This window comes from Populus trichocarpa, chromosome 5, assembly GCF_000002775.5.
Source record: "Populus trichocarpa isolate Nisqually-1 chromosome 5, P.trichocarpa_v4.1, whole genome shotgun sequence".
NCBI lineage: Eukaryota > Viridiplantae > Streptophyta > Magnoliopsida > Malpighiales > Salicaceae > Populus > Populus trichocarpa.
In genome coordinates, this window is record NC_037289.2 from 23,279,464 (window position 1) to 23,293,574 (window position 14,111).

At 34.4% G+C, this 14,111-nt stretch overlaps 2 protein-coding genes across 4 annotated transcripts; both read left to right on the top strand.

Annotated features, from left to right (window-relative positions):
- The first annotated feature begins 1,891 nt into the window (after positions 1 to 1,891).
- Positions 1,892 to 10,390, top strand: LOC7477646 (uncharacterized). Of its 3 annotated transcripts, XM_024602204.2 has the most exons (8): positions 1,892 to 2,385; positions 4,155 to 5,906; positions 5,988 to 6,182; positions 6,287 to 6,341; positions 7,026 to 7,174; positions 8,360 to 8,446; positions 9,061 to 9,189; positions 10,008 to 10,390. In XM_024602204.2, exons 1-8 carry the CDS (start codon positions 2,317 to 2,319, stop codon positions 10,098 to 10,100), a joined length of 2,529 nt encoding a protein of 842 aa, XP_024457972.1. In that variant the 5' UTR covers positions 1,892 to 2,316; the 3' UTR covers positions 10,101 to 10,390. The 3 variants fall into 3 exon arrangements, with proteins under 3 accessions (XP_024457972.1, XP_024457970.1, XP_024457971.1); XM_024602202.2 differs by having other exon boundaries at positions 4,155 to 6,182; XM_024602203.2 differs by having other exon boundaries at positions 4,155 to 6,182; positions 10,013 to 10,390.
- A 1,566-nt stretch (positions 10,391 to 11,956) lies between these two features.
- Positions 11,957 to 14,111, top strand: LOC7477647 (probable LRR receptor-like serine/threonine-protein kinase At4g36180). Its single transcript, XM_024601380.2, has one exon. It carries the CDS (start codon positions 12,780 to 12,782, stop codon positions 14,055 to 14,057), a length of 1,278 nt encoding a protein of 425 aa, XP_024457148.1. The 5' UTR covers positions 11,957 to 12,779; the 3' UTR covers positions 14,058 to 14,111.

Here is a 14,111-nt window from a genome sequence, read left to right on the forward strand (position 1 = left end):
GACACTTCGTTTGTTACTTTAATCTGTAATAATTCCTCAAATCACTTCAATAATTACTATGAGTTCTGAGCTAGGTCAAATTTGTGCTGCTCAGGTTGCTTCGCCACAGTTAATTAATGTTTAAACGAACGACCCATCATCTAAACTCATGCATGCATGCTTGCTGATTGTATTTTTTTTTTTTATGCACATGACATCCATGGAAGTATGTCTTTCAAATTGATAGAAGCATCGATGTGATCTGTAACGCATTTCAAAAAGTGTAATTTAATGTAGAATATTTTTAAAAATATTTTATTTTTTTCAAATTTTTAATATTAGCATATTAAAACCTAAAAAATACTTAAAAAAATAAATTTAATATTTTTTAAAGTAAAATATATTTTTGAAATGCATCTAAAAAATAAAAACAATCATATTTCCTAACACTCACTAACCAAATTCTTTTTCACAATGTTCGTAGATCTTCTAAATTGAAATGATATTAGGAAATTATTGAATTGAGGAGGATTAATGACCTTTATCATAGTACTGTTTGCTATCACCGGCCGATCATATTCTTTATTTTTTAAAATATTTTTTAATTAAAAATAAAAAAATATTTTAATAAATTTCTAAAATAAAAAGAATTTAAAAAACATTATTCCTAACTTCCACCACTCCCAAATATTAGCTAGATACCTGACCATTACCTAATCATCATCATCCAATAATTAATTATGAAATTGATAGGATGATTCCGCACGGAAGTCTAGGACAAATATTACTTGACAATTTCCTAATGGTTCTCACTTCTTTTACTCGAGACAAGTACACTTCTTCTTCCTTTTCAATTAACTCCAGCCTTACCCATCACTCCAAAATAAAACTCATAAATCCCACAAAGCCATCCTTCCTGTCAAAATTTATTCTCATGAGATATAAATAGGCAGTTTAATATTTTTTCAATTTACTTCTTAAAGTATTTTTCATTGATAATTTTAATTTGGAAAATATTTTAATATAAAAATAAAATAATTTTTTATTTTAATATAGTTTTAATTAAAAAATATTTTTACAAAACACCATGCACTATATTATTAAATTATTAAACACGCACCATGACTCTCCACCAAAAAATATAAAAAACCCAATTTTTAATTTTATCAAAAACTAATTAATTTTATTACTATTGTCCAGAAATTTAATTTTATCTCTAACAATTATTTTTGTCAAGAACTAATTAATTTTTATCAAATATTGTTTCAAATTCGTTTGAAATTAAACAATATTGCTATTCTATAAAAAAGAATTCAGGTAATCCAATAAACTTGGATGAAATCGAAACATTAATTAATATAAGATGCTATTGAAAATCAAGTGATATTTTTGGACTAAAGCAAGATTTTCCAAGAAAAAAAAAGGTTAGATAGACACAGTTTATTTCTTTTTTTCTTCAACATCAAACGTTACTTAATTATTTCAGAATCCAAGAGAAATTCAATTTCCTTTTGAATCACAAAATAAAAAAGAATAAATAAATAAAATCAAATGCCGTTATTTTCACAGGCTAATAGCAAAATCTTTCTGCCCCCACATCCCGTAATTCAGTTGGACACAACTACCCTCCAATATAATGTGAAACAACAAAAGGCATTTTTATTTCGGCTCTAACTGGAAACATAAAAATCCCAGTCGCCGCCTCCCGCAACCAATTATTAAGAGTATTTATTACTGATATCAAGTGTTTTTAAAAATAATTTTTATTTAAAATAATATTTTATTATTTTTTAAAATTTATTTTTGATATTAACAAATTAAAATAATTTAAAAATACTAAAATAATTAATTTAAATATATATTTTTTAATTTTTTTAAAGTGTTCTTAAAAAGCAGAAATAAAAGCGCTATGAATTTAACTAATGTTCAACTCGCGAATGACCACAGCCGTTTCCAGTGACAGCCCACCATCACCGAAAGAGCAAGCGGTGGAAAGAACGAAAACGGTGGTTCTTGTCAATTCTTGTCAAGGGTAGTTCCGTCAAATTCACTTAATTCTCAAGGATTCCTCTTTTTAGTCAAAAGGTCAAACCCCCAGTAACAATTTCTGCTCGCGACAATTAGCAAAGTTTCCCAGTTTTCCGTCACCTGAGAAAGCAATAGTTGGCTCACACGCCCTATCACCGACGTTACTTTCATGGGTTTTTCATGAAATCTCCAGTCACCTGAAAGAGCCGGCACGACGCACCAGCAAGAACCAGACTTCTTTCACTGTCCATGTTTCAATAAAAGAAAAGCCTTTTGCTGCTTCTTCTTTTGCATGTTTATTCTTTAGTCATGGGAGCTCTTGGCCCTGTCTCTCCTTGGATGCCAGGGGATGACGTTTTGTTGAGAAATTCTATCGAGGTAATTTTTTTTTGGTATCATTTATCCTTTCTCTCTCACCAATTCTTTGTTAATAGTTTTTCTTTAAAAAATTAATAAAACCCATTATTTTATATTTGTTCAAGTAAATATTTTTGTTGTTATTTTTGTAATGTTGGGTTTCTTTCTTAAAACAAGATTGTTATGTTTCGCATGATTTTCTCTAAAGATAATGATTTTAACAAGGGCGTGCTTGTTAATGTTGAGAAGAGAATCTGAATTCGAACTTAGAAACATGTTAATGTAATCAGTATGAGAAGATATATGAGACTGAAAGAGAAAGGGATGTATTTATAATAGTGTTCTTGACTTGTAACTGGACAATATATTCTTCTAGGCTATCAGAATGGAAGACTGTAGCTGTTGTGTGAGTTCCAATTTTCTTAATGATAAACGATGAGGGTCAGGTTGTCAGGTTCTGCTTTCTTAATTTCTCGAGCTCAGTGAGTAACTAATGATATCCTATTGATTACTCTGGACTCAGTTTAAAGAAATATATAGATACAAATAGAAGAGATAAATACTAGTTTAATATATTTTTATTCCTTTTGTTGAGGGAGTCATGAATTTTATTCTTTCTCCTCTTTATATCTCTTTTTTTTCTTCAAAGTGGTCCAAAGTGGACTAGGAGGGCCCAGAGTAACTAATGAGATGTTATTAATTACTCCCGGTGCACCATAAAATTTTCCTTGCTTTCCATGTATGTTGATTCTGGTGATTATGATAATATATGTGGTTTCAGTGACTGTGATTCTGGTGGTTTTGATAATCTATGTGGTTTCAATCACCCTGTGATGGCTGTTAATAGAGGCATTGGGAGTCAGGTATAAGCCAAGATAGATATCTATAATGCTCCATTTTGTATGTAAATTGAAAAAAGAAATCCTTCATAAGCTAGTGCAAAAGGGGGGCACTGAGAGTGAGTGAGTGGCATTACCAAAACCAGAAAACATTAACGGTGACATGTATGACCAACACTGATTATTCGTATGACCTCATATAAGTACTTTAAGAAGAGAAATTTTGGGTGTTTGTGAGAGAGAGGTATTGCATTCTTTTTATTCTGGATTTTGTCTATGTGCTGTTATTAGCAGACATTAGTGAGGGTAAGAGGGAGAACATCCATGGATATGCCAAGAGGTATTGGGAGTCAAAGCTTACGTTCCTTGTTATTTTTTCTTAAACTGTATAAAACTAGATACCATATATTGGAAAACATAGAATACTAATTCGAAAACATGAAGATTTAGGTTGCAGTTGTTGGCTAGGATGTCTGTGTGAACCGGTGCATTTGTAATTGTTCACATTGCACACCAGAGGATTTTTACCATGGATTCTTTTTGCTTGCAGTTTAAGACAATATAGTTATTATTGGCAGTGATAATTTTATTTCTTCATCTGCTAGTAAGAACCATTGCCTGATTGCTCTCTTTCTGTTAATCTTTTTGAATATCTGTGTGTTTATTAGACTGCTTATACTTTGCAGCATGTGGATTTTAGCAGTTGTCCATTTTTTTGTGCTTCTTAAGACTGAAATGACATACCATGCATGGCATATAAAATTTTTCATCAATTGGTGCTTGGCACAGCTTCTTCTTCATCTTTTCTTTTTTGTTGTTGATGTAGGGTCGGCTCATTGGTTTGCTACTATTATGTAATTAAACATCTACTGTTAAAGCTTGTTGACTTTTGCTCAGTGTGATTGTTTTGGGAATTCCTTTTTATTTTTGTTTCTTACTTATGTTTTGCAGGCTGGTGCTTCCTTGGAATCGCTGGCAAAAGGTGCGGTGCAATTTTCTCGAAAATTCACTGTTCGAGAAATACAAGATCGTTGGTATTCTCTCCTTTATGATCCAGTTGTTTCTGCTGAGGCTGCTTTTCACATGACTGAGTTTGAGCGTTCTACATCAACTCTTCCGTCAAAATACAGCAGAGCTGGAAATTCAAAAGAAAATAAATATTTTTCAGGGAAGAGGAAAACTGAAAGTGTTCATAGTTGTTACTATGCTCTGCGTAAAAGAATTTGCAGTGAACCATTTAACTCCATGGATTTGAGTTTTCTTGTTGGCCCTAATAATAGCAATTATGCTGGCAATGAATATGAGCAGTTATCCGGACAATGCACGCTTGGAGATCCAGTTACAAATTACTTTGTTCATCAGGAATCTAATTTAGACATCATGCATCATGCTTTTCCAGAAATTATGGATGGTGATCCTGCCCATGCCTTTGATACTCAATTCCAGAATACATTTCAAGAAGACTATCCAATGGAGCAAGACAATATACATGAACACATTCCCCGTATACTTGGAGAGGATCTGTCTAACACTGAAAGCAGAACCGTGGTTAGGGAATTCAGTCAACAATTGCCAGTGAATGATGATCTAGTACATGGGTGCTCCAACTTTGATGGAAAGGAAGTCCTTCAGTCACCAGTTCCAGATCGTGGCTCGTCATTTCAAAATTTGGAGTACCCATCTCCACTTCATGAGATGCCAATGTGGAGAATGGATGAAGTGATTTCAGCGCCTTATATTCCAAATAATCTTAGATTATGTGATAAAGATCTGCACCCGGGAGATACCTTTTCACTTCTTGATGATGGTGATATTAAGAATAGATGTTTGACAGAATATGATGATCTCCATGAAGACTCAAAGTTACAAATGGAAATGCTGACTGATGTGCCACAAAATTCTTCTCACAGTACAGAAGATTTTCTGGCTGAACTTACCAATTATTTGTCTAATGATGAGGAAGGGTCAGGTGTGGATGTTGATGGAAAAGATTTCAGCACTGATCCTTACATTGCTTGTCTCAATACAATTTTATTGAGCTCACCTAATAGTGAAAATGAAAAGCACATGCCCAGTGTAACTGAACCAGAATCATCAATATCAGCAGACTGTCTAAAAAATCACTCTGGTGTGTGTCCTGGAAACTTATGGGAGGATAGAGGGTCTCACTACAGTGTTGATGTAGTTTGTAATTCTGAGATGCAGTTTGTTTCATCTACATCAGTTCTAGACCCTCATCCTGAGGTGAAAGATGGGGTTATTTGCTGTGTGCTAAACTCCGAGGACACAGAGATCCCATGCAATGGTGATATACTCTTCCCCACTGAGTGGCACCCAAGTTCAGCTGCCTCCTTAGCATCAAGAAGTTCTCAAGATGCTGGCAAACCAAATTCTTTATTTGTTAAGGAATTAATAAGTAATAAAAAAAGTGGAGTTCCAGTAGTGGTGCATAGGGATCTAGATAATCCTAGACAACCACGCGCATCTTCTCAGATGACCAGATTACAGGTGATGCCAGAGCGTGGTCTACTCCATCCTGCAGGTGATCATGTTTTGAAATTTGAGTTGCCCAGCAGTGAAGCCACTCACAGGGGTGGTGCTGGTTTTTCTTCTGGTGGTTCAACTCAATTTAATTCAGCAGACACTGAGATGGAAACTCTTGTTACTGCTAAAGTGAAGGAAGAAACTACAGATACCCCACTGGTGAAGCATATGAGTCATGATCCAGCAGATTCTTTAACAGAGAAACTGGATTTCGTTTCTGATTGCTTTACATATCCCCAGACAAATGTGTCTGCTGTTAAACAGGCAGAAGATGCTCCAGCTGGAGTTCAAAATCATCAAGCATCACATATGAAAGTGGGCTCTTCAGATATTGCTGCTTCAGAACTAGTGGAAAACCATTCAATATCAGATCCAGCTGAGCCACCTATCCAGAGTGATGATGATGTACCGTATTTTTCAGACATTGAAGCAATGGTAACCATGCACTATCCTTCAAACAGATGGGTCATTATTCGGTTTCTTTTGACCATTTCTCCCTTTTTTTTATAATATATATTTGCAATTCCACTTGTTATCAGATACTTGATATGGACTTAGATCCACAGGACCAGGATTTGTATTGCAGTGAGGAAGGTAACATACAGTCTGCTTAGTACCTAGCAATTACTTTTCTTATGTATGGATCCACTGGAAACATTCCACAAACTTTGCAATAATTCTCTGTACCCTGTTAGTCCTTGCCATGCTTGAAATCTGTTATCGCATGATGATACACCCTGGTGCTATCTTTTGCATCTTGGGGCTGGGGATGTTATTACAAATCTCTAGCATTATTCTGTGTATCTGTTTTTCCCTTTTATTTTTAATTGCCCGTTGCCTTTTTTTCTTGAAAATAAATGCTTTATTAGATCATAGATGCATACAGTAACTTAGACAGGTATGTATTAGTTAATCATATTTTATGTGTAATGTTGTTTTGAATTTCTGAAACGATGAGAGCAAAATTAAGACAATCTCTATGCTGTTGTAATCTGCACAGCAATGAAAATACAAGTATATGCTGCCTGTATTGATAGTTACTTTGATTCGATTGAAGTTCTATCTCAGTATTCATAACTGAAATCATTGAAAGATATCACATACACTATCATCTGTGTGTTTGTGCTCGCCTTAGTGCACGCGTGTTTAAGTGCACATGTTCTTGTGCTTCATATTAATATCTTTAACTGAGTTTATTGACATACATTTGAAAAGTAATGTACTGTGTACATGCATTGTATCTAAGCATGGCATATAAGTTTCAATTGTTCTCTGCAGTCTCAAGATATCAGCATGAGGACATGAAGAGAGCAATCATAAGGCTGGAGCAGGGTGCTCGTTCGTATATGCAAAGATCCATTGCATCTCATGGAGCATTTGCAGTTATGTATGGTCGCCATTCAAAACATTATATTAAGAAGCCTGAGGTATTTCAAAGCTGCAAACTTACTTGATTGCTTACTATGTTGGGTATTTGCTCTAAGGAGTCCTGTTCTTTTTAATTCCTTTGTACTTTGCCTCGCCTACAAAACCACAACTAGAGCTATAGCTTTATATATGGACTCAATGCTCATCCAAATTGTGTATCTGGAGCACTACTTGAGTGGTAAAAGTAAATTATCTGGACAGTTTGGTAATTTTGTACGATAGATATTCATGTTACACAAGTTAGGGGAAATGTTATTCGCACACCTCGTATCTGTTAACCGCACAGCAATTGTCGAAGTGACCTAAATACCCCAATGAAATTTCCTAATCACCCGTAATTTATTTGAAAAATCTGCCTGTTTTCTCTTTCATTGGTTGGTTTGAACTTGGTTTGGTGCTCTGGTTCCTTTTATCTCATTTGCAAATTCAATCAAGATGAAACAGTAAACTTGTCAAGAGAATATTCTTACTGCATTCTGTTTTAAGAATTATTGTATCAATATCAATAATAAAGTGAATAATATTTGTATGTATATATAAACTACATTGACACTCTGAGATGTTCTTATTGTGTAATCATCTAAAAATTATGTAAAATAATGAAAATGATGTTCTATATAAATACAGACAAGCATGGCATTCTTTTTAACATCTAACATAAATATTCATCTATTATCCAAAAGGGACAGAAACCAAGAAATAATAAAATTTTATAATTGATCATGTTATTTTCAATTGATTGGATGCAAATGTTAAGTAAACTTTTACATGAAAAGTTATATAATAAAAAAAAATACTTTAGGGCAAGTGGTTTGGAACTTTTGGATGATTTTTTTGCAATACAGAGACCTAGGTTCCACATGTAAGAAAATATCATAACTCTCAGCTATAGGTAAGGTTAATTTGGAGATTTCCAGTGGGCATTTAAGTCATTTTAGGAATCTTGTTGTTCAGTAACAAATCTTTGTGCGTGAATTACGTTTCCTGCTAGTTAGGAGTAGGAGATTATGTTTCCTTTTCTTTTTAAATCGAAGATTATGGAACCTCAATAAGATGCTGTTTTTTGTATGGAGCTTAAATTCTGAAGCTAAATATAATGTTTGACAGCCCATAAAGCTAAGAATTCATGTCTTGGGTTGGCAAGTAGGATTCAAGTGCATGTGAATTTTCTTGTGACCATGCAGGTATTACTTGGTAGAGCAACAGAAGATGTTACTGTCGACATTGACTTGGGAAGGGAAGGCCGAGCTAATAAAATATCTCGACGGCAGGTGAGATCTGTCCAAGTTTATTGATGTATTTTAATGGTACTGTTATTGGCTTATTCTCGTTTTCTTTTTGTGTCCTAAAGGATTTAGAATTCAGAAAGTTTTTTTGTTCTTTTTGTAACTTCAAGGATTTGCTGGGTTTCTTTCAAACATCTTGCCAGCATTTACTAACTCAACAAACTGGTAAATTAAGAAAATTTGCATGTTAAAGAGTCATGAAAAGTGAAAATTGTTAATTATATATGGATTAAGATAGGTTGAAATTGATGATGGTATTTACATTTATTTATTTTTAACAAAATTTGTAATCATAGCAATGCAAAATCACATGAAAATCAAACTTGTGATTGCCTTGCTGGCCATTCAAGAATATATGTGGGAGTTCTGGATCTTGAAGTGCTGTAAACCAAAAGATTCGAGTAAAGTTTACTCAAGTTGTAGTAGCCGAAAAGAATGAAGTAATCTTTTTGAATTTAGCCTCCTTTGGCTCCATCATGCACACCACGCTTTCTCGCTTCTAAATTCAATGTCTCGTATTTTTACCTTTCTCTGCTAGTCCACGAAGGCGCCTACTTTTTTCTTTAAGTGCATTTAACTTATTCATTTATTCTGTTTAGGCCACTATATATTTGGACAAAAGTGGATCTTTTTATCTGAAAAACCTTGGCAAGTGCTCTCTCTCAGTGAATGACAAGGAAATAGCCCCTGGACGGAGTCTAAGCCTTTCTTCTGGTTGTTTGATTGAGGTTTGTTGCAATAGGTCTTTCTTCAGCATTATGCATGGTTAATAAGATGTTCTTGTTGTGTAGAATTTCTATGTAGTGATCTCTGCAATTTTATCTGTGCTGAACTTTTTGTTGGCTTTTTCCATGCCTGCTTTTACCTATCAGGGTTTATGCAAGTAATTTTTAACAATAACAAAATCGGCCATTTATCACGACCAAGTTTAAACTTCGTGTAGATAGAATGAAAGATATGCCATCTTTCACTAAGGCTTTTACAATGAATGAGATGACCCTCTTCATTTTGTTGGTACTGCCATCTTTAGAAAGAGTATTTATCATCTTGAATTGATTTGTCTTGAATCTTAATGTAGTTTCTTTCTTGTATATCATTCATTCACATACTGACACCCATTAGGTAAGAGCCTACGAGGTAATGTTGAGAATTTGACTGTTTCTGTATATGCACTTGTAAACTTTGTCTCTTCCTCTCTTCTTCCCAGCTGCCCTTTGTTTTTTCGCATTGTGTAAAGCCTAAATAGTTTCTCAATGCTGTGATTTGACTACAAGACTCTATTTTTTTTTATGTGCCAACCGCTCTAGTATCACTTTTTTCACAGCCCACATAATTGACCACCATTAAACAGCATCTGTAGGTTCCTATGGAAACCTTAAATTTGTTTTCTCCTAACATTAACAGAGGCAATTTATTTTGTTGCAATTGGACACTGGTGTCTTAATCCATGAATGGTTTTATCCTCTACATGCTTTATTCCTCGAAGTTTTATGCTTGCACTATACACCTAATCGTAAGTAATCGCTCGGTGTTTGTGATTTTGCATATTAGGGGAATGCCTTTCATATTTGAGATAAACCAAACGTGTGTGAAGCAATATCTAGCCCAGAAGAACCAAACCCAGGAGCACCTGGTTTGAATCGCACCATGAATCAGAGCGTATTCAGAAGGTGCTAATTTTTTTCCTTGTGCTTTCTGGGTTCTTTCTGTAATCTATGTTCAGTCTGTTGTATGTAGATCCGCTGCCTTCGAAAGAGGGAGTAATGTTCTCTCATGGTAGAGAGGTATATTCCACACGGTGTTTCCCATGCTATGCTGCCTCGGGTTGGATTGATTTTTTTTTTTATTGTAATAAAATATTTAAATAATGTTAATGTGTTTTTTAGCATAAAATATTTTTTAAATAATATGAGAATTGATTTGATATGATCTGATAACACAGAAGATTAATAAAAATATAGCTTGATTAAAAAAATAATCAAGAAGAAATCTTTTTTTAAGTATTGAAATAACAATATATTATATCAACTCGAATTAACTATGGTTAACCTGTCAAATCTACTACCCAGATCATGAGACCTTTATGACCCTATAGAAAAAATATAAAATAAAAATTATTAAACTCAATTCTCAATTAATCTAGTGTTGAAGGATAAAACCGAAAAAAAATCAGTTAAAAAAATAAGCTGAGGGAACCTGGGTTAACTTGTTAAACCTGAGGCTTGAGACCGAGATAACCCTTTAAAAAAATCAAAACAAATTATAAAACTCAAATTACAATCAATTCAATGTTGAAGGATGAAATTTTAAAAAAATCAATTAAAAAAAACTCAAAAAATCACTCGAGTCAACTGAATAAGCTCATGATCCGAGTCATAAGATCAAGATAACCTTGCAGAATGCAAATTAAAATAAATTATGAAGCCTAATTCTCAATCAATCCAATATTGAAGGATAAAATTGAAAAAAGCTCGACTAAAAAAAGGATAAAAAAACATGAGTCAATCGGTTTAACCTGCGACTCAAGCCAAAAGACTGTGATAACTCTATAAAAAGCCAATAAAAAAATTATAAAACTCAATTATTCCTAATCAATTCAATGTTAAATGATTAAATTGAAAAAAATCAGATAAAAAATTAGTAGTTGCTACTCCATTTGTAAATAATGAGAAATTACAGAAGGAAGATGGATAAAAAAAGATGGACGCATCATCATTCAGAAGTTTAATAGGGAGCTTACTATATCTAACAACAACAAGACCATATATAATGTATGCAACAAGTCTATTATCGAGGTTCATGCAAAGTCCAAGCCAAATCTATTTTTGGAGCTGCTAAAAGAATACTTAGATACTTGCAGGGTATAAAAAAAGTATAAACCAACTACAGAAGCAAGACTAATTGGTTACACAGACAATGATTGGGCTGGATCAATTGATAATATGACAAACACTTCAAACTATATATTTTCACTCAGTTTTGGAGTATTCTCTTAAGCATCTAAAAAGCAAGAGTCTGTATCACAATTAATAGCAGAGTATGTGACAACCGCAGGAGCAACAAGTCAAGCTATATGACTTAGAATGATACTAGAAAATACGAAAGAACACTAACAAGGATCTACAATGATATTATGTGATGATAAGTTAACGATTGCTATGATGAAAAATCATGTATTCCATAACAAGACCAACACATATCAATTAAATATTATTTTCTATGAGAAGCAGTTGGCAACAAAGAAATCGAGTTCGAGCATTGCAAAACTAAAAAACAATTAGCAAATATCTTCATGAAAGAGCTTTCACAAGTCAAGTTCGAGGCGTTACAAGAAAATATAAGTTAAATGCATTAAGAAAAAGTATTAAATTATTGATGCACTTATAAAAGATTCTAGAGATCAATTATAGAAAATACTACAAATTACAAGTTAATTCTAAGCTAAACAAAAACCATTGCTAAGGTTAAAGCCTTTGTCCTAAAACTCTCCTCCTTGTATTATATTTTCTATCAAGGAAGACTTTGCTTTGTGCATCCCACATCCTTCAACCATTTCCAAACTATAAATTAAATCCTTCTTTTACTAAATTACTAAAACTAAAAACCTTAACTATCAATCTACTTTCATTTCAATTTCTAATTACTAAAACCTCTAAATTACCTCTTAAACTACCCTATCTTCTAACACTTATTCATTACTTTTTGAAAGATAAGACTGGAAATAAACTTCAATCTCCCATCAAAGTCATTTCTCAATCTCTCAATGGAGTTTCACTCTCAAAAAATTAAACTGTGCTCTCCACTTTACCTATCAGATTGATTTTGTTTTGTAAGACAACAGTTCGCAAATCCTGAGCCGAAAGTTCACTGGTGAGGTTGCAATATTCCTTAATGATTTGTTGCACTGATATACATGAAGAGTAACCCACCGGGTCAAGAGTGATCTGAGCAGAAACATGGAAAACCACCAGAACCGGCTAATCAATTTCTGTATCTATTGGATTCTCTTTTTCTTTTTTTAATTTTTGCATGTACTCAGTTCATGCCGAGTCAGAGGATCTCACATGGGACCCTGCTACATTCCTTGTAGTCAAGTCCAACGGTTTGAATATGACTGATGGCCGTTGTCATATCTCACAACTCTATATATCTAGTCTCTATAAAATAAGGAGTCCAAAAACCCAATTCGCACGGCACAATCGAAGTATCTTACTCTCTAGTTTCTAGTTACTGCTTCCCTGCACAACCTTCTAAACCCAGATCCAACATTCACTCACTTATTTCCCTATCTACGTTTATCTAGTCACTCTTTGTGAAAATGTCAAAAAGCATATGCAATCTCAACCTTTCTCTACAGTATCTCCTTTTGATGATCACTTTACTGTTGCTTAAAGTAGATTCAAGAACGCACCCTGGAGACATACGAGTGCTCAAGGATCTAAAACATGGGCTGCACCCCGAGTCCATAGCTCCCGGATCTTGCTTGAGCTCGTGGGACTTCTCAGTGGATCCATGCGACCATATCTTCAGTGACAGATTCACTTGTGGGTTCAGGTGTGACTGGTTTGCTTCTGATTTCTTCCGAGTCACTGAGATCACTCTTGACCCAGTGGGCTACTCTGGTTTACTCTCTTCAACCACCTGGAATCTGCCTTACTTGCAAACTCTTGATGTATCAGATAACTCCTTCTATGGCTCAATCCCAGACTCACTTTCCAACCTCACTCGGCTCCGTCGACTGAGTCTCTCAATCAACTTGCTTTCTGGCAAAATGCCCGTCTCTCTCGTGTCTCTAGACCACCTCGAAGAGCTTTATCTTGATAACAACAGTCTCCATGGATCCATACCATCAAACTTCAGCTCACTTGTAAGCTTAAAAAGGCTTGAAATCCAAGAAAACAATCTCTCTGGCGAGTTTCCTGATCTGGGTGCTCTCAAAGACCTGAATTATCTGGATGCTAGTGATAACCAAATATCTGGTGAAGTTCCCTCAACACTACCGGTGTCTCTTGTTGAGCTATCTATGCGAAACAACAACTTACGAGGAAAGCTACCTGTTAGTGTAGGCGATTTGGAGTTCTTACAGGTCTTGGATCTTAGTCACAACAAGTTATCTGGTCCTATTTCATCAGTTCTTTTTGACCATCCTTCTCTTCAACAACTTACCCTTTCCCATAATAATTTCACGTTCCTGCAAGTTCCAGGTACAGTGGGTCTAACTAGCAACTTAATAGCTCTTGATTCGAGCTACAATGATCTTAGAGGCATATTACCAGGTTTTTTGTGTTCTATGCCGAAGTTGTCATCTTTGTCTCTAGAGAATAACAAGTTTACAGGAATGATACCATCCCAGTATGCTTTGAAAGTGGCTGTTCCTAGGAGCAATTCGTCCTCGTTGGAGAGGCTATTATTAGGTGGGAACTACTTGTTTGGTCCAATTCCAAGTGCTCTGATGGGTTTAAAACCGGGTTCTGCTAATGTGAGTTTGGTGGATAATTGTTTGTATAGGTGTCCTGATACCTTCTTCTTTTGTCAAGGTGGGAATCAGAAGTCATTAGTGGACTGTAAGAAGAGATTTGATACCGTGATCCCTTAGATTAGAACCACAAACTAACCAGATTTGTATGATAATACAATATTTTCCTTTAAA

Coding starts and splice junctions, on each gene's coding strand:
- LOC7477646 (XM_024602202.2), top strand. CDS start 2,317: ATGGGAGCTCTTGGCCCTGTCTCTCCTTGGATGCCAGGGGATGACGTT. Junction 6,183..6,286: donor TTTCAGACATTGAAGCAATG/GTAACCATGCAC, acceptor ACTTGTTATCAG/ATACTTGATATGGACTTAGA. Junction 8,447..9,060: donor ATAAAATATCTCGACGGCAG/GTGAGATCTGTC, acceptor TATTCTGTTTAG/GCCACTATATATTTGGACAA.
- LOC7477647 (XM_024601380.2), top strand. CDS start 12,780: ATGTCAAAAAGCATATGCAATCTCAACCTTTCTCTACAGTATCTCCTT.